At 39.3% G+C, this 19,751-nt stretch overlaps 1 protein-coding gene across 2 annotated transcripts in view; it reads left to right on the top strand.

Annotated features, from left to right (window-relative positions):
* The first annotated feature begins 9,376 nt into the window (after window positions 1–9,376).
* Window positions 9,377–19,751, top strand: part of LOC123683318 (ankyrin repeat and fibronectin type-III domain-containing protein 1) — a 124,335-nt gene continuing 113,960 nt past the window's right edge. Inside the window, exon 1 of one of the 2 annotated variants that reach the window (XM_045622276.1) lies at window positions 9,377–9,541. In XM_045622276.1, the coding sequence (XP_045478232.1) occupies window positions 9,423–9,541 (119 nt within the window). In that variant the 5' untranslated portion in view covers window positions 9,377–9,422. The remainder of the gene's footprint in view (window positions 9,542–19,751) is intronic. The other variant, XM_045622273.1, reaches the window with a different exon arrangement.

Below are 19,751 nucleotides of genomic sequence, written 5' to 3'. Positions count from 1 at the left end.
AAATCGGTTCTTGTAAAGTTTAGTGGTCGTAGAGAAAATCAACCAAAATTGACTTCAAAACCGATATACGTCGTATTTGCCCATTACTGCCAGTCCAGTTATAACAGTTCAGGGAATCAATCGATTTCCTGGAACGAAACACACAATAATAAAACCGGATATCCCCCCCCTCAATTCACCCCTTAATTAAAATTCCAACCCTGTACGGTTTCCGTCCGAGCATCAGCTCTACTAAAAGTTGCCGTAATTAGGGTTCATTTCTTGACTGCGCCCCATTCTACTCTTTCGTCTTGACGGTCGAAAACAGGCGAAAACGCAAAGTTCAAACAACAAACTTTGGTCGTGAAACTCGCAATTTCGATCCATAGGTCCATTATTGAAATTATTATTACTGTAGTTCGGAAGTTTCCATGAAGAGCCGCTCGAAAGAATTACCCATGCGTTTTTTTGTGTATCTTGTAACGTTTTTTTGAAAGAACCCTCCGAATTAAAAACTGCAAGTAAGTGCTAGTTTTCCAGAAGAAAGAATCGAGGTTAGCTGAGAGTTTTAATGTAACAGGCCAATTGAAAAGTCCCCGGTCTACCATAGTAAAACACATTTTTTTGGCGAAATTCGATTTTATTACTCAACATAGTTGCCTTCGAGGGCGATACAGCGATTATAGCAATCTTCCAACTTTTCGATACCATTTTTTTAGTACGATTTGTCTTTCGCTTCAAAATATACCTCAGTTTCGGCGATTACTTCTTCATTGGCGCTAAATTTCTTTTCAGCGAGCATTCTTTTGAGGTCTGGTAACAGAAAAAAGTCGCTGGGGGCGAGATCTGGCGAATACGATAGATGCAGAAGCAATTCGAAGCCCAATTCATTCAATTTTGTCATTGTTTTGATTGATTTGCGACAAGGCGCATTGTCTTGATGAAACAGCAACTTTTTTTTCTTCAAACGGGTCCGTTTTTTCACGATTTCATCCTTTAAACGATCCAATAACGCTATATAATAATCGCTGTTGATGGTCTGGCTCTTTTGAAGGTAATCATTGATTATTATATCTTGCGCATCCCAGAATACTGATGCCATAAACTTGCCAGCTGAGGGTTGTGTTTTTCCTCGCTTTGGATTCGGTTCATCGTGTGCAGTTTCAGCTGACAGCCGATTGGACTCCGGAGTGAAATGATTCATCCATTGTCACATATCGACGCACAAACTCAGGTTAATGGCACTTAAACAGCTTCAAACACTGATCAGAATCATTAACACGTTGTTTCCTTCTGTGCATCAGACCGGGGACTTTTCAAGTGGCCTATTATCACTGGCATAAGTGCCATCTGTGTGAAGCTTCTCTGGATATTGAAACCCAATCGATTTTAACATATTTCCTAGGCAACAGATGCCTTTATCCCCTTCCTTTAACCTCCCTTTGATATCCTCAATGAACCGGAAGTTACTCAAGACAAACGACCCTCTCAAAACTCGTTCCCGAAACGCATAAAACTCAATGACCGTGAACATATTTATAAGTAGCGGACTATACCGCGAGAAAACAGCTTTGCTACCCTTCTTTTCCCGTTCTCCAACATTCCCATAACTTCTTTCGTGCGCCTACTCCATAAACCATATACGGGATAACTTCTAGTCGCTCATTCCCGGGGGATCGTTACTTCTCCAATAAATTCCCGTAACGCCCCTCATAAAATATTCAAACGAATTTTGCCGACGAATTAATAAGGGAAGAGGTCTTGGGATCGCTTAATTCTCCAGAATTGGCCTACTTGATGGGCCGTGATTAGGCCCCGGCTTCTCTGAATTCTGATCGGCGGCAAAAATTTCGGATGTTCCAGGCCAATGGAGAACGCCCCCTCACGGATTGTTTGTAAAACCGAGATTGGGAGCTCATCCTGCCGTCGAAATTCGCGTAACGAGGATCTTCGGGGTATTTCGCCTTATTAGGTTGGTAGGTATTAAGTTACCGTTCTGGTTGGTGGTTACGGGAGCACACGATGAGGATGAATTGAATTTTTGGATGAGTCAGATTATTGGAGAGGTTCATTATTTCTGGTTCGACCGATGGAATTAATAATATTTCGAACTTTATTGCTCGGGATTAGAGGAGAGAGGGATAATGCTGCATGCCATCAACGTTATTTAATCTCCATGCCGAAAAACCACTGGAAGAGGAATTCATCAGGAATTTAGGTGCTCAATTTGACTCTGGATTACTGTTATCAACATTAAAACTGTAGGGACTCTGTCTGCTCACAGGTGGCGCTATGGGTTTTCACGCCACACATACTTTGGCCCCAGCAGATTTATAAGGGTTTTAGTGTTGAAACAGGCTCACCTCTCCACGATGGATGTGTCTTAGGCGGAGATCGCTAGGTAGCCTAACTGAAGAGTCCATCAGCGATCTCAGGACGAAACTCCAAACCCCTGGGAGAGGGCTCACCTCGTAACTTGGCTCGAGAAAGCCTCGCCAAAAAACTATATTAAGATATTTAACGGATCTATTGGATTCAAGCCTAATGGTTAAATTGTCGAACATAAAACCGTCAATACTTGATTTATCAACACCTTTCATTAAGGTAATTTGTGATCATTGAAGTGCTGCAAATATCCTCAATAAACTGGACAATAAGTCTTCAATTCAGTGCATAGATAGACCTAAATTAGAGAGAGACATTGGCGTGTAGGTATATGGACTCAAATTCAGGTTAGCCAACCTCTGAGTCAGAAATATTCCGTCTTGCAAGGAAAACCCTAGCTGTTTTCATGTGGAAGAAACCTCAAAAGATCACACAGCACAAATTACAGAAGACTGTCAGGTTCGTTGTAAAATCTTATAGCCGCAAAGGTCTTTGTTGACCCGAAAGTGCAGTAATACCATAAAACATCAGGGTAGACTGGTAGAGGCAACAAACTGACTTTTTTTTTTATGGAAACCAGGGTATAGCGGTTCTGAAGGCAATTAGTGAATCGATTAATTTGTCAGAAGGGAAAATCCTCTGAGAGCTCAAAAAAGAATACTAAAGGATATATGTTAGACAAAGAGAATTCAGGGATGAGTGATTTCCCTAGACGAATATTTTCTTTATACATAGAATTTCTCATGACAGGAAAATAATTGCCAGGAAAATGATGGCGATAATTGCAGTGCAGAGTAAAAATTGCATCTCAAAAACATACCGTTGCTAGTAATGATGGAAAATGTGAAATATTCTCCAAAAAGTCGAAAAATGTTGCATTTTGGGAAATGCTCACTACAATTGATCGAGAAAAATTAATCAGAAATATCAAATCCAAAGGCTGTAGATATGATAACAGTTCATGGATTTTTATGAGGCCAATGAGGTCCTAGGCAAACAGAGGGTTAGTAATCATTCTGGCTAAAATATTAACGCCGACAGACTGTCGGCGTACTGTCTAGAAAAATCGAAAAAACACGTTGCTAAGTAATATTTTCAAAAAAATATGAGTGTTGATTCAACTAAAATTCGAGTGGGCTCGGTCTGTTCGAGTTGTAACAAAAAGCTTACAACGCCTGCATCAGCAACATTGACAGAAGGTCATCACGCTGATTAGTGCGCAGTAATAAAATTTTACAATTTTCCATCAAAATCCGCACCCAAAACCCAAACAATCAGCCTCATACGGAAATAATAAATCAGTGCGTAAAACCTTGCAGCGCACTTTTCCCAATAGGCCCCTGCCACAAAATCAGTTTATGCCCGGCTATTCGATGCAATCTAGTTACCTTTTTGCTGCCCGGCATCCCCTCTGTTAATTTCATGGCGAACGTGATCCGGCTGGCGTTTTATTATCCGCGGCTAGGCCGAAATTCGTTCGTGTAATAATCCATCGGCGGAAAATTGCGTTTTCGAAATTGCAACGCCGCCGCCTTGCTTTAAATTTACACCGTTCAAAAGGACGGGCCGTAAAACGATCAGTATAGCTACTTTTGGAGGAACGCTGATGCAAAAATCGATGACGTTGGACGCGCTTGATGGCTTCTTAATGTCTAGGAAAGGCTGGCTCTTGAGGAATTTCGATGGTGCTCGTCTCGACGTGAGATCAATTTCAAATTTGAGGAGCTTAACGATCCGTCAATCATTTGTAGAGTTGAGATTAGAGCAGGCTGTTCGTAAAGTAGCTTTGAAGACGGGTGGATGGCGCATTAATACAGGGTGTTCTAGAGCTAGGAATCGTATTCGAAAATCGAAAATACTGATGAAGTTCAAATGATAGGCTGTTAGCTCCCACATTTCAAAGAGCTCTTGAAAAAAGTAACGCTGTCAGATGAATTTGTTGAAGTATCACCTGGCAGCAGTCAATGATATGCTTCAATGCAAAACCTATTGTTTTGAGTTTATGTGCACCCAAGATAAGAAGGCCCAATGTGTAATAGTTTAAAAACCTCTCTTTTCAATGAGAGTCACACCAACAGAACCACACTGTTCTCTTGGCCACAGCATGCTAAGAACTGAAAACTGCACAATTTACCCGTTACACATTGAGCCTTCTTATCTTGGATGCATAAACTCAAAACAATAGGTTTTGCCATTAGAGTTACAAACATAGATAGAGGAAGTATACGCAATTTTTACATGTCCCCCAACATGGTTAGATTATGTTGTCGGATTGTGATTTATTTTCAAATCCACAATTTTACTATTTCGTTATGAATGTATATTGTATTGAATGAAATATATTTATTTGAGTGATTCCCGATTAAATATGCAAATTTGAATATTTGGAATCCGATATTTTTCCTAATTGTCGAATTCATAATAAGCAGAATATTTATTATTTTCTGTATCTACCTGCTGAAATCCAAGGTTTGGCAACTTTTGCTCTCCTAGTGTCATCGGTTGTTTCACGTCGTTTGGCGCGCTTGAATATTGTTTTCCGAATTTCTGATATATTTAGGTATTTATTTCAATATATTTTGAGTTAATATGAAACGTTGATGCACTATGGGACATAAGAAGTGCGTTCTTTGTGGAGGAAATCGCGAATTGAGTGCAATATCGTATCACTGATAAGTTTTCATTTCCGCGCGCTTCATGTCAAATTTGATAGTTCATGTTGGGGACAAAATTTGCTTACTAAAAATGACATATGCTCCATCTATCTATGTTTATTATTCTGAGATTCTGCCTCAAGGTGTCGTGTTGATTGTTGCCAGGTGATAATGCTACAAAATCATCTGACTCCAATTTTTTTAAGGTGCTTTTTTCAAGAGCCCCCTGAAATGTATATCAGTTCACCAAACGAATTGGAATATTTCGCAACATGGAGATACAAATGAAATTCCCAAGGTTTTACTGTTACAAATTATTCTCTCCCTTGACAACCTCGATCTTTGTCATACAGAAAGATTTCAATCTTCCGCACCTCCCTAATTCCTTCTCAAATTCCCGCGAACCTCCGTCAAATCATCTTCCACGAGTACAGAGAATGACACGTGGCCGTGAAACCGCATTAACAAACTCACAACAAAAACAAATCCCCCAGCAAACGGCGCGGTTCATGCAACGGCTCCAATTCCAATTCTCGCCTCTTCCTTAATCAGTTCCGGAAACATAACGAAACGAAATATACTTACTGACAAAGAAACTGCAACACCCAGAAGGAGCTGTTTAAATTTGAAATTTTTTTTTTTGGTAGAACATAGATAGTATAGCAAGGATTATATGATTCAAATTTGGAGAAAAAAAGAAGGGTTTTACAATTTTTTTTAATAAATATGTTGATAATGTGTTTGTCCACCGCGATTATCTATACACTCCCCAACACGTCTCGGCATTGATGTAATAAGATGGTCAATTTCTTCTTGAGGGATACTATTCCCAGTTACCTGTACTTCATGTCTCAGAGCCGTGGGGTGGGCTAAATTTCCAAGCCTTCTACCATGTTGTCAAAACATGCTCTATACGCAAAAATCAGGGATCTGGGCGGCCATGGCAAAAGATTCACATGGATCGCTTCCAAAAAGTTTAAACTAACTCTGGCAACATGAGGTTGGGCATTATCTTGCTGAAATATTGGATTCTCGAGCCGGTTGAGGTAATGGAGAATATATGGTAACACTTTTTCTTGAAGGTAACGCAGCGCAGTCATGTTACCTCGAATAAAGACTGAAGAAAACCTACTTGGATGTGCAATAGCACTCCATACGTTAACGCCGTCTGTCCGGTACATGACGCTAAACATCAAACTGAGGTTCACGTCTTTTTCCCCGGCGTTGTCTAACCCTTCTTCGGTTATCATGTGCACCCAAGGAGAATCGAGATCCATCAGAAAAGACGAACTGATGCCATTCCACATTCCAATGTTGACGTTCTCTGCAGCACTGTTATCGTTGCTGGCGATGCTCAACCGTTAGAGGTAACACAAGATGGGGTCGATAATGCTGCAGTCCAAAAGACCTTAACCGTTCGGACAGTTTCAGGATGGCCTTGTTCTCCTAACCACTTATCAGCCAAAGATCTAGTTGTCGCAAATCGATCTCTAAAGGCCATAAGTCTTAGAAGTCGATCTTGAACTTCATTTATGCTCCTTCGACGTCCGGTGCCTACTCTTCTTCGATTTTTGGGCATTATCAAACCACACTCAACAACATCTCATAACAGTAGTTGGATTTCTGTCCGTAAGGTTAACGATTTCTCGAAATGACAACTCAGCCTCTCGTAGACCAATAATTCGACCTCTTTCAAATTCACTTAGCTGATGATAAATTCCGCGTACACGTGCTCTAGGCATTTTAACAACAACTAAACATTGACTTTGGACGTCCTCGAACAGCTGGTTTGATGTCAATTTTAAAAAACTTGCAAAAAAGGACTACAATATTTAAGTAAGAAAAATTGTTTACATGAAAAAACCTTCACGATTTTTTTTTTGCAAATTCAAAATTTAACTGCTTGCTATACTATTTATGTTTTTCCAAAGAAAATTCAAATTCAAACAGCTCCTTCTTGATGTTGCAGTTTCTTTGTCAGTTAGTATATAACCAAGACACGTGCGGTGTCGGGGTTCTCGCGAAACAAAGGCTTTTTCTTCCTCCACCGAAATTCTCATTTTTTGACGTCCGTCCCGCTTATTACATTTGAATCCACGGGGATGTCCCTGGAGTGATTCTAGAATCTAGACCCCTTCCCTTCTCCCCTCGGTGGGAGGGGTCACTACCGGTTTGATATGCGCCCCGTTTGTCTCTTCCGAGGTTTCGAATTTGATTTGGCCGAGATAAAGGGGGATCTAGATTCGGGGAAAATTGAGTTGCATCTTTCTTCCTGTCGACCTTTTTAATGCTCTTCGTTTTTTTTTCGTTTTCTTTTTGTTCCCGAGGAGAACGGAAGTCTAGCGAGGACCGATTGTTAGAAAAAGAAGAGTTTGCTCTGTGACCTCTTCGCTTCTACTTCATTAGAAGGTGGAAATGGAAGTGGTTTTCTGGTGAAGAATGGAGGCTTTCGTATGTTTCAAATGTGCTTCATGATTCCAATTTATCCTGATGTTTTACTTTGCGACAAGTATCATAATTATTATGATCGTTTTATGTTTCTACTTTATTCATAATTATGGGGAACATAATATTTAAGAAAATGGAAAAATTCCTCTTTTCATTTAAACAATTTTTGCAACTTATATATTGTAGTCGTTTTTCGAAAGCTTTTAAATTTTACAACAAACAAGCTGTTCGAGGAGATCCAAAGTCGATGTTTAGTTGTTGTTAAAATGAAAAGAGCCCGTGTACGCGGAATTTATCGCCAACTAAGTGAATTTTAAAGCGGTCGTGCACATGATGGCCTAAGAAGGGTTAGAAGACGTCGGAGAGAAAGACATGAACCTCAGTTTGCTGTTGAGCGTCATGTACACCGGGCAGTAGTCCTTATGGTATGGGGTGCTATTGCATATGCAAGAAGCTCACCTTTAGTCTTTATTCGATGTAACATGACAACGCTGTGTTACCTTCAAGAAATAGTGGAGGCATATGTTCTCCCTTACCTAAACCGGCTCGAGAATCCAATATTTTAGCAAGATAATGCCCGACCTCATGTTGCCAGAGTTACTTTGAACTTTTTCGAAACGACCCATGTGAATCTTTTGCCAAGGCCGCCCAGATCCCCGGATCTTTCGCCCATAGAGCATGTTTGGGACATCATGGGTAGAAGGCTTGGAAATTTACCCCAGCCCCCATGGACTTTAGCGGTTCTGAAACATGAAGTACAGTTAGCTTGGAATAGTATCCCCCAGGAAGAAATAGACCATCTTATTGCATCAATGCCGGGACGTGTTGGGAGTGTATTAACAATCGCGTTGAACAAACACATAATTAACAAATTCATTAAAAAAAAAATGGGAACCCTTCGTTTTTTTCCTCCAAATTTCAATACACTTTCTATGTTTCACAAAAAAAAAATAAAATTTGAACAGCTCCTTCTGGGTGTTGTAGTTTCTCTGTCAGTTAGTATATTTCCACTAGCGATAACAAGAATTGTTGCTGAGGATCTTCTACTACAATGGCCAGTGTAAAAGCTTGGCTTTTCGAGTTTAAGATTTCTAACAATTTTCTCAGGTATTTTAGTGAGGAAGTGAATACCACAAGCCTGAACTGCCCATTTGCTTTTTCTGTAGGATATAAAGAGTCTATACTGTTTTAATATGAGGGGGTTGTAAGGTTGAATATTTTTTCAATAAGAGTCAATATCGCTTTTAGTTACAATTTCAAAATATTTTTTCCTGTGACATTTTGTGTCTGGAACAGTCACAATCACTTTGTTTTTCTGCAGATGTTTCTAGGTAACTTGTAAGTTGAGCGTCGATAGGTGTTCATTCCATACACATCTGACTGGTCAAGTTACCTGCTAGGCAAGCGCTATGATCGAATGATGTCTCAATTCCCTTGTTGATGTTATTGTTGTTGATGGTAGTCTGTCCTGTTTGAACAGGAATGTCTCCCACGCGATCGGAAAATCGCTTTCCACCGTTTCCCGCGACCTCTCGACCGTAGCAATTCCCCTAATCACACGTCCCGTTACAAATCGATACAAGGCGAAAATTACGACTCCCAATAGGTCCGATGATTCGCCGTTTTCGTCGTTTCCCGAAGTTTTCCGGTACGCTTTCCACGTTCCTTTCTCCGGTACAATTAATTAATTTGGAGGTTAGGACGCCTTTCATTACACCGAGTCAGGTAGCTGTCGGTAATTATCGTTCGAGGTTGGAGGAATTTCTCGATGAACTTTTGGAACCTCCCTCCCAAATTGGAGGTTTTGGGGTAGTCCATTGGGTATTGTTACGGGATTCGAATCCAATTTCGGCTGATAATTAAGGATTCACGCTTGTTTTTTGATGATAACTTTTATTTTTATATTGCAGAAAAATGGCAGCGTTAACTTCAAACCACTTGCAACTGTGACCGATCATGGAAGAGAAGAAGAAGGAGTACTCAGCCTTAACCATAGATCGGGCAGCTTTCCTACTCTTGAGGGTCAAGAAGGCCTTCAAGAAGAAGAAATTGCAGAGGAAGGAGAGGGAAAGAAAGTGAGTTAGTCTGGAATTTTGGTTTTCAGGAATATTTGAACCTCTATGATTTTTTCATAATCTTTTCGTATAATTGATTTTAATGATAAACATGAAAAACGTCATTATTATGAAACAGTTATATCATCTCAATGGTCCAACATATTTCAAGATGCACAACTGATATTATTACTTTTTATTATTATTTGAACTGGCTGAGTGAACCTTCCGGGAACTGCGACCATATAGATCTTTTGTTCCCTACCCCACTCATTCATGGAAACCCAAGAAGGTCGTCAATGGCGTAAATAAAACTGATAACCTCCTTAGTGGCCTTGGCCATTACCTCACGGGTATCTAGGACCGGTTTCCCCATATGAATGGTTCTTACGCCAGCCAGCTCTGGACACTTGCATACAATGTGTTCAGCTGTTTCTGCTTCTGATTCACAGAGCCTGCAAATCTCATTCACTGATTTCCTCATACGGTACAAATGATGTTTGTACCGACAGTGCCCCGTCAGCAGTCCCACCATCACCCGAAGCTCAGATCGTGACAGCTTCAAGAGCTTTCTGGCATAAGTAGGTGAAATCATCACAAATTTCTCAGCCTGAATAAGCGCAGGAGTGTTTGTCTAGTGGGTTATCCTGTTATTCAACTCCCATTGCTGGACCGTTGCTTTATAATCGTCTTTTCCTAGCCCATAGAAAGGCTCAAGTCCAGCAGGTGTTAATCTTGATGCACTTTTTGAAAGTTCATCGGCTTTTTCGTTTCCTTCAATACCACAGTGCCCTGGTACTCATAGTAGAGTCACTTTATTACCTATGGCCAGTTGCTTTATGGTGTTACGGAACTCCCAGGTCAACAGAGACCCCTGGTAGTACGATTCCAGGGATCACAGCGTGGTCTGGCTGTCCTTGAGGATGTAGACAAGCGCCCCCTTGAGGTTCATTTTTAAACACTCCTAAGCGCATAAGTAAACAGCCAGTATTTCGGTCTGTAAAATAGAGGGCTCACTTCCCAGGGCTTTAGAGATCCTAAGTTTGGGTCCATACACCCCATGCATAGCCAATAAGTTCTTAGCAATTGTGAGTGAAAGTGCAAATGTTCAAGTTCCTTGTAGGAAAATTACGTTTAGGTTAGGTAAGGTTAGGTTGTACTCCAAAGGAATAAAATGCACTGATTTACACATTTGATCTTCTACGCTTCATCTCACTATAATATTAAGACACCAAAGTAAAATCTTTTGAATCAATAAGTTCGAAAACTTTCCTGATTCTCATTCTCAACCCCTAAAAAAACTTTCCTCTCCCAGATTTCACTTGAAATTCCCCTCGTCATTCTTCCATTCCTCCCTTGTCCGATTCTGTGAAATTTCCATCTACCTGCCGTCAAATTGATTATTCACTCTCTTATCTGAAGGAGCTGCAGACAGGCAAAATGTCTGGATGTAGAGATCTCGACAGGGTGCCAAATTGAGTTAGACGCCCTTCTCTCGCTCAGATTGGAAACGGAGGCGTTTCCGGTAAATAAATAATGCTATAATTTGGTTATTACGACCCTTAAACGCTTACGTTCAGGCACACACCTCGACTAGCTGCGATTGTACGACAAGCCAGGGGTGAAAATGGGGTTAGCTGTTTAAAATTTGAGGTTGAAGTGAACTTCTCGACAGAAGAATCGAGTTTTAAAGTGCGGGTATGGGAGCTTTAAATTCCGGAACAGTGGAGTTTTAAATCGTCCGGGTGTGGGAACCTTAACTCCCAGAAGAATCGAGTTTTAAATGAAGCGAAAAATCGATGTTCTATCCGAAGAAAATTTAATTTTGAATCAGATTTGCTATTCAATTATTCAGCTCAATTTTAAAGTTTCGAATGAATTGGAAATCTTTCGTGGAGCTTATTAGATTCGGACGTTTTCAGTCTTCCTTCTTTAATGATTTCTTCTTGGATGCTTGAAAGGCGAAGTTTTTGATTGATGAGAGAAATTTATTGTTCAGAATTATGTTCACATCGAAGATAACGAGGTTGAACTTGGAGAATCGCTGAAATACGAGAAAAAGACGGAGATTGCCGCAACAACGCTCATCTTGATCATTCTCACGATCCAACAAAAAGGTTCACCTGGAAACATTCCAGAAAACCCAAACGACCGAAGAGGCTCGATTTTTTTTCTCGCCTTGGTCTGGAGTATTTCCGGTTGATCAGGTGGGGTTGCCACGAAACTGGCGAGGGTGTGAGAATCGAATAAAAACGAATCGATTGTTGAGGTTTTACACGAGAGAGCTTTGCAGTCCTGCGGTAATTCTAGTCCATTGACGTGTTTTTAGGGGGGTTATTAGGGCTCTTGAGGTTGTTCGGATTCAATACCAAGTGGGATCGTCTTTTTTTGACGTTTTGTGTTATCGAGAGGGCGGAGGAATCGCGTAATTATTTTGTGATGAGTGGATTTGCGTTAATTACTGAAATAACACAACTTTGCTTCCACCATCTTACAATAGATGGTTGTAGCGGAAAGTGGTAGTCGAAATGAATAGATCGTAGATGTCATACAATAAGCTTAGGTATTTGCAAACATAACGCCATCGAAATATTAGTCGATTTGTGCCTGAATCATAAAGTTATTCTCGATAAAATATGTCAGCTTAAGAGCCAAATTCTTGTTATTTGCTAGAGGTTTTGATTTTCTGCTTTAATATGGAGAAATCTGCGGCTGAGGCTCATCGAATGCTCAGAAATAACTATGGTGAGGCCGCTATTAGTGAAAAAACGTGCCGAGAGTGATTTCAACGCTTCAAGAACGGTGATTTTGACGTCGAAGACCAGAATGTCGGTGGAAGAGAGAAGTCAGAGAAGGTATTCGAAGATGCAGAATTGGAGGCATTACTTGATCAAGACTCGTGTCAAACGCAACAAGAATTGGCAGGATCATTGGAAGTGATACAACAAGCCATTTCAGAATGCCTGAAAGTCACGGGAATGATTCAGAAACAAGGAAATTGGGTGCCGTACGAATTGTGAAGCCGAGAGATGTTGAACGGCGTTTGTTTGCTTGTGAACAGCTGCTTGCACGGCAAAGACACAAGGGATTTCTGCATCTCATTGTGACTGGAGACGGAAAATGGCTTCATTACGATAATCCCAAGCGCAGAAAATCATGGGGATATCCCGGCTATGGTTCCACGTCGACATCCAAAACGAATATGAACGGTTTCAAGGTATTTGGTGACACCAGCTCAGCGATGACTATTATGAGTTGTTAAAACCACTGAAAAAATCAAAGGCAATCTTTATCGAATGTAATTGAAGCGTTTGAGCCGAGCATTGAAAGCATGACAGCATGACAATGCTCGACTCCATGTTGCGAAAGTGGTCAAGACATACTTGAAAACGTTGAAATAGTCCTACCGCCGTATGCTCCAGATGTTGCTCCCTCGGACTATCACTTGTTTCGATGAATGACACATGGCTTGGATGACGAGCACTTCTTGTCTTATGAAGAAGTAAAACATTGGATCAATTCGTGGATCGCTCCAAAGGATGACCAGTTTTTTCAACGCGGGATTCATACGCTGCCCGAAAGATGGGAGAAAGTAGTGGCCAGCGAAGGACAATATTTTGAATAATTACCAGTTTTTTACAATAAAGCCTTGAATTTGGGAAAAAAACGGCGGAAACAAGGTTGTACGCCTATGTAATAATAAGGATAGAAATGAACACAAGATTTGTATTATTCACCTAGCACTCTTTTCTATCGAATATTATTGAGTTTATTTTTTGTAACATTTTTCTAAATGAAACTCTATTATTACCATTGGGTAAGTAGACTCGATATAATGGACGGAAGCTATGTTTGTTCAATAAAAATGGAAAGTTCTAAGTTTTTCAGCCATGATTCAGTCGGTTCCTCATCAAACATTTCGGTTACAACCACACTAGGCATCTTTAGATCGCATCGCATCTTTAGATGCAATCCAACGCTGGAACGCTCAAAACTAACGACCCAAACCCTCAAAAATCAGAATATTTCTCATCTTACTGAAACAATATAAACAAAAACGTCCCGCAATCCTCTTCTCCTAATGGCATTCTTCATCTCGAGCGTTGCAAAATCCTGCAGCATCCACCGCGACCTATTTAACATGCCGGCAACATTTCCCACAGGCAGCGGGCAGATCGTGTCGTACATAAATTCTGGGCACCCCCTTAATTGAGGTGACGTTCGTTGTGACGCAGTTCAGATGACCTACGGCTGCCGTTGTTTAATCAACGGTTGGCTAACCTGGCTGAATTTCACATATTACACGGTCCCCTTAGGTTGGCCAGATTGGCATTTCGGAGGAGGAACTGTGTTAGGACGAACACGGTGTCACTTCTCAAGGTCGGAGCGAATAAGGGTTATCTCATAAAGAACAATCAATTATGGAATGAGATCTCACACTAATTACAAAGTTTTTAGAGTTGTCAGAAATTGAATAAGATGAAGATAATCATGATGATCGTCAACCTTGGAAATAAGAGGACACCCTAAGAAGAAGAAGAAAAAGGAGAAGAAGAAGAAAAAGGAGAAGAAGATAAATAAGAAGATAAAGAAGAAGGAGAAAAAGGAGAAGAAGATAAAGAAGAAGGAGAAGAAGAATCCTCTAAACTTTACAAGCGTTCAACAAATGTTCCGACAACTATATTGTCATCTTATGAAAGTACAAAACAACTAAAATAAAATTAACAGAAAAGTTTACCTAGAAGTCCCAATCCCAAACTTCCCCTTCTTACTATTCCTCCATTCTCGGACTGTTTTCGGTCTGGAAAAGTTCCTTTTACGGCCTAGGCCGACAAAATTTATCCTGTCTGGTTGATTGCGATTTCAGAAAAAAAAGAGGGTCGATCAGATTGTCATCCAGGAAAGCATCACTTTTACCAATATAGATACAAGAATACTATATACCCACATTGCTCTGATACAGGTATAATTAAGAATAGCCATATTATACACGTGCGAAAGTTAAACCTTGTGATTTCCTGAAAATTGAACAGTTTCCTCATAACTGAATTTATATCACGCAAAAAAAATTCTTAAATTTATTAGAAACAATAGTTGAATAATAAAATTCAATACAGAAAGAAAAACCTCAAAGTTTTCACTCTATTTCAGTATCGCAATGAGTTCATTACAGTACTAAAAACAGTATTGTAATGAACTCATTACAGAATTGTTTTCAGTTATATTTTTCGTTTTGTAGTTGTCTACACTGACTTCCGATCCTATCAAATTTCAACACACGTCAATTGTCAAAATAATATAATTTGGATATAGTGAAATAATTTGCAACATTATTCGCAATTTCTCTTAATTCTGGTGGTGTTAAATCGATTTCGTCAGACATAATTCACGAATTTAATGCGTAATTATAAATTATTTCAAATTCCGTAATCTGTCAATTTTCGTAACAGTCACACCAACTGCCAAGATACAATACAAAAGTCACTAGGATGTAAAATCTGAATTTTTCACCGAATTTCGTCAATATTTCACAAAACTTGACTGAAATAGAGAAAATAACGTCTAATACTCGTTGCAAAAGGCAATTCCAACACTCATGCGTTCGAAAACTCGCCATTTTTCCAAATTGTTTCAGAATATTATATCACATCCAATATCGACGAAAATTATTCCTACATCGAATCCATAAAGTGACATTTTGACACTGTTTTTTCCATTTAATGCAACATTCTCGCACAGTCGCTATCAAAATTTGAGAGCCCGTTGTAACTCTTTGTCGCCTTTGGGGACGGAAATTAAAGATTTGCATTTGTAGAGGCGTAAAAATGATATAAAACGAGAGGGATATTCGACGATCGCCATCATAAAAATACGAGCGACTTCATCATTTTACTGGCGACCCTTTGAATAATTCAGTTTTCCATCATTGGTGTATGACTGAGTTTGAAGTCCCCCGAAATATGATATTACGTCATTTTCCGTTAGAACGGGCTGGTGAGATGTACGTGTTCCGAACTTACCTACCTACTTGAATTATTTATTTTCACAGGTACATTTTTTATTGCTATGTCGAAAAATTTGGATATTTTGCATTCCTGTTATCAACAAAGTTAAAATTATGTGGATATAAACTTATACACAATCAATTTCAATACTTTTGAAGCAGAATAATCAAGAAAATAGAATTCGAAATATGCAGGTACTTATTTCTCGAAAATTGAACAACACTTGGCTCTTGCCTCAAGGAGAGAAAGCAGCTTCGAGAATATCATTGAAATTTTTTTGAAAATTTCAGTTCACAACTTATAATTTCTGAAATAATGAACTAGTCACTGAACTGCAAGCATTTTCGTGATATACGTTATCAAATCATTCAATAGAATGGTATGAAATTCCCAAGTATGAACTTTAAAAAAAAATAGAAAAAAAGGTACGGAAAATTTGAGACAAATTTTTCCATCAAGAAATTTTCGGGCAAGAACGAAATTCGGTTAATTGGGCATCGTTTATCCTAACACCGCTTACCAATTTTATTGTTCGTAGAGCTGACAGTTTATGAAAATTTTGAACTCGAAATTTGGGAAAAAAACCATAAAAATTGAATTTCCCCCTAAACACCGTAATATCTCCCGAAATATTGGTCATAGCTCCCTCAAACAAAACGTTTTTTGAAGATCGAGATGTGATCTACAACATATTGAGGTTTCAAGTCCGCATCTTGCCTCAAGAAGAATTGACAGCCTCGAAAATATAATTAAAATGTTCTTGAAAAATTTCAGTTTACAGCCTATAAATCCTGAAATAATGGACTAATAGCTGAACTGCAAGCATTTTCGTATTCTATATTATCGAATCAATCGATAGAATGGTATGAAATTCCCAGGAGAGAACTTCCATCCAAAATTTTTTCGGAAAAAAAAGTAAAAATTGTATCGTACAATAATCGTAAGAAGATCGCCTTCAACCTACCCAACCGCGAACAGCCTTTTCTTCGTTCCATTCCCACTCCTGAAAAGCCAGTTCATGCCGCTTCTCTTTCCACTCCATCAGTCTGAAACTCGATATTGGGCTGTGTTTACGCCAGTGCAATTGTTTTTCCCGTAGCGGAGGGGGTATCCGCTCTAGTTATCCGTTCCATTGAACAGAGCCATAGAATGAACGGAACAATTATGTGGAACAGGGCGGATGTTAATTTTTCCTTGTTGTTTTCCATGGAAACGTTGCCTATGCAAATATGTGTTATTGAAAACGTGCCTTGTTTTTATTGCTTCACAAAGTGAACGGATAGAATGCAGCCGGTAGTGTCGCAGCAATCAGACGTGGTGTTTTTGAGGCTGCAAGGCGGAATTGATGGTTGTAGAAGGAAAAACCATCAATTTTGTTTTCTAGCTCGCGATGGTGAAGCTTTGGAATTTATTGTTATTCCGGAAAAAGGAAAGATCTGACAACACTGTAAATACCACTACAATAACAGCCATATCAGAAGATCCTTACACACCTAAATCTCTTTCTGAGATAATTGAGGCGTTCCATACTTACTAGGCCAATTGAAAAGTCCCCGGTCTGATGCACAGATGGCGGTGCAAGTATTAAATCCATATGATTTTTAGTTAGTACCAACCTCCAAACGATACGTGTTGAAATTTTACAACAGTCCGACCATTAGTTTGGGAGATATTACGTTGTGAGTGTAGCTACTTTTGTTATTTGAAAAAAGAATTTCGTTTGCAAATAAAATATTGATTTTCGAAGGGAAAAAATACAGTTGAAGCAAATTCTTGGCATGATGAAGAGTCACCGGGGTCGGCACCAGGAAAATCAACCATCATTGATTGGTATGCTAAGTTTAAACGCGGTGAAATGAGCACCGCAGACAGCGATTGCAGTGGACGCCCAAAAGTGGCTGCCTCCGACGAAAAATCAGAAAAGTTCACAAAATAATTTTGAATGACCGTGAAGTAAAGTTGATCGAGATAGCACACATTGTGAAGATATCATCTGAACGTGTACATTCACGAATATTTGTACATGAGAAAGCTGTGTGCAAAATGGGTGCCGCGAGAGCTCACAATCGATCAAAAATACCAACGTGTTAATGATTCTGAGCAGTGTTTGAAACTGTTTAAGTGCAATAAACCTGAATTTTTGGGTCGATATGTGACAATGGATGAAACATGGCTCTATCATTTTACTCCGGAGTCCAATCGACAGTCAGCTGAGTAGACTGAACATGATGAACCGAATCCAAAACGAGGAAAAACACAAAATGAAGCTGGCAAGGTTATGGCATCAGTATTCTGGGATGCGCAAGGTATAATATTCATTGATTACCTCCAAGGCCAGACCATCAACAGCGATTATTATATAGCGTTATTGGATCGTTTAAAGGATGAAATCGTAAAAAATACTGCCCCATTTGAAGGAAAAAAGGCACTGTTTTATCAAGATAATGCGCCGTGTCACAAATCAATAAAAACAATAGGAAAATTGCATGAATTGGGCTTCGATTTGCTTCTGGATCCACCGTATTCGCCAGATCTGGCCCCAAGCGACTTTTTCCGTTTCAGCCCCAATGAACAAGTAATCGCAGAAACTGAGTCCTATTTTGAAGCGAAAGACAAATCGTACTAGAAAAATGGTATCGAAAAGTTGGAAGATCGCTTTACCCGGTGTATCGCCCTTGAAGGCAACTATGTTGAATAATAAAATCGAAATTTTCCAAAAGAATGTGATTTACTATGGTAGACCGGGGACTTTTCACTTGGCCTGTTAATTCATAATCATGATTACACATAGTTCGTATAATTACAGAATCTGAACTTCATATTAAACACATGCATTGATTGACGATAAGGTATGCGGTATGAACGTCACCTGAACTAGGTATCTTGGCAAGCTATGCTTCTCGAATTCCCAGATGTCATATCTACCGGATGACTTATCGATTATTCATATGGAATGTATGTCACCTTGCGTATCTCGGCAAACTAATTAATTTTGCAGATGCAAGGAATCGGAAAGTCATTTCCCATTTAGATAATTGCTACTGTTCCACAAAAATCTCCATACGATAAAATTGGAAGAATTCTCGTATAAGACAGTAAATATTTTGTAATCTGGCTGCCAAACAACCAAATTAGAAAACCATGAAATGACGTTAATACAGTCGTTTGCAGAAAACCATAATCGATGTATGACGCAAAGCCTGCTTCGGAGAATGGACTTGTTCGGATCATCTTCATGTGAACGCAAATTAATAATCCCACGCTTGGATCGATTGTTTCGATTAATTCTATTGTTAATACGCGCACAAAGGGCTTATTCATCCCTTGCAGTGGATAGGAAGATAGAGGGCGTAAAGCAGCAAAGTTGGAAACTGCAGCGTCCCTATACTTGAAGCTCCAGCCAACTAGCTGCAGATTATCTGTAGGATGATCTGTCGCTGTTTTCAAGAGTCAACAAACAAAAACTTACTTACAAATTACTTTGAAAGATTGTATGAATAAACCATATTTGTCGATCGATAATTATATAGTACAAATAAATTGTTGAGGGCGCTCGTTGAAATTCATTGTTGTGTTGAATAATGTACCTACCTACAATATTTTTCCACGTTGTGTGGAGAAGCGTATGGTATAATTGTTTGGATATGTCTGCCATATTATTTGCACATTTCGATTTATTTGAACATTCATGTATGCGCTTTAGCATTACAAAAATCATGAAAATTATTCACAAATGTACGAATCAGTGCGTTCGAAATATATAATTTTAAAATAATACGCTCGTTGCAAACCCGTCGAGTTCTATAACTTTTTTAACCGTATGACGTCGAAACAAAAATACTGTGCGGTTCAAATTTAATTAATTTTCAATGTGATATCGTCTGTTTTATCAAATGGTTCGTACCTAATTCATTTTAAACACATGACTTATTTTATCCTATTTGGGATCTCATGATAAGCCGTGACGTCATTGGCGGTTAATATTTATGGTATGAACTTTGTAACTACATTTTTAGTATGTGAAGGGTTTTCCAGTAAGAGGTTTCATTTTTGGATCATTTAAAGGATGAAATCGTTAAAAAACGGCCCCATTTGAAGAAAAAAAGGTGCTGTTTCATCAAGATAATGCGCCGTATCACGAATCAATGAAAACAATGGCAAAATTGCATGAATCGGGCTTCGAATTGCTTCTGCATCCACCGTATTCGCCAGATCTGGCCCCCAGC

The sequence above is a fragment of the Harmonia axyridis genome, chromosome 6, assembly GCF_914767665.1.
Source record: "Harmonia axyridis chromosome 6, icHarAxyr1.1, whole genome shotgun sequence".
Classification (NCBI taxonomy): Eukaryota; Metazoa; Arthropoda; class Insecta; order Coleoptera; family Coccinellidae; genus Harmonia; species Harmonia axyridis.
This window is presented reverse-complemented; position numbering and strand designations above follow the sequence as displayed.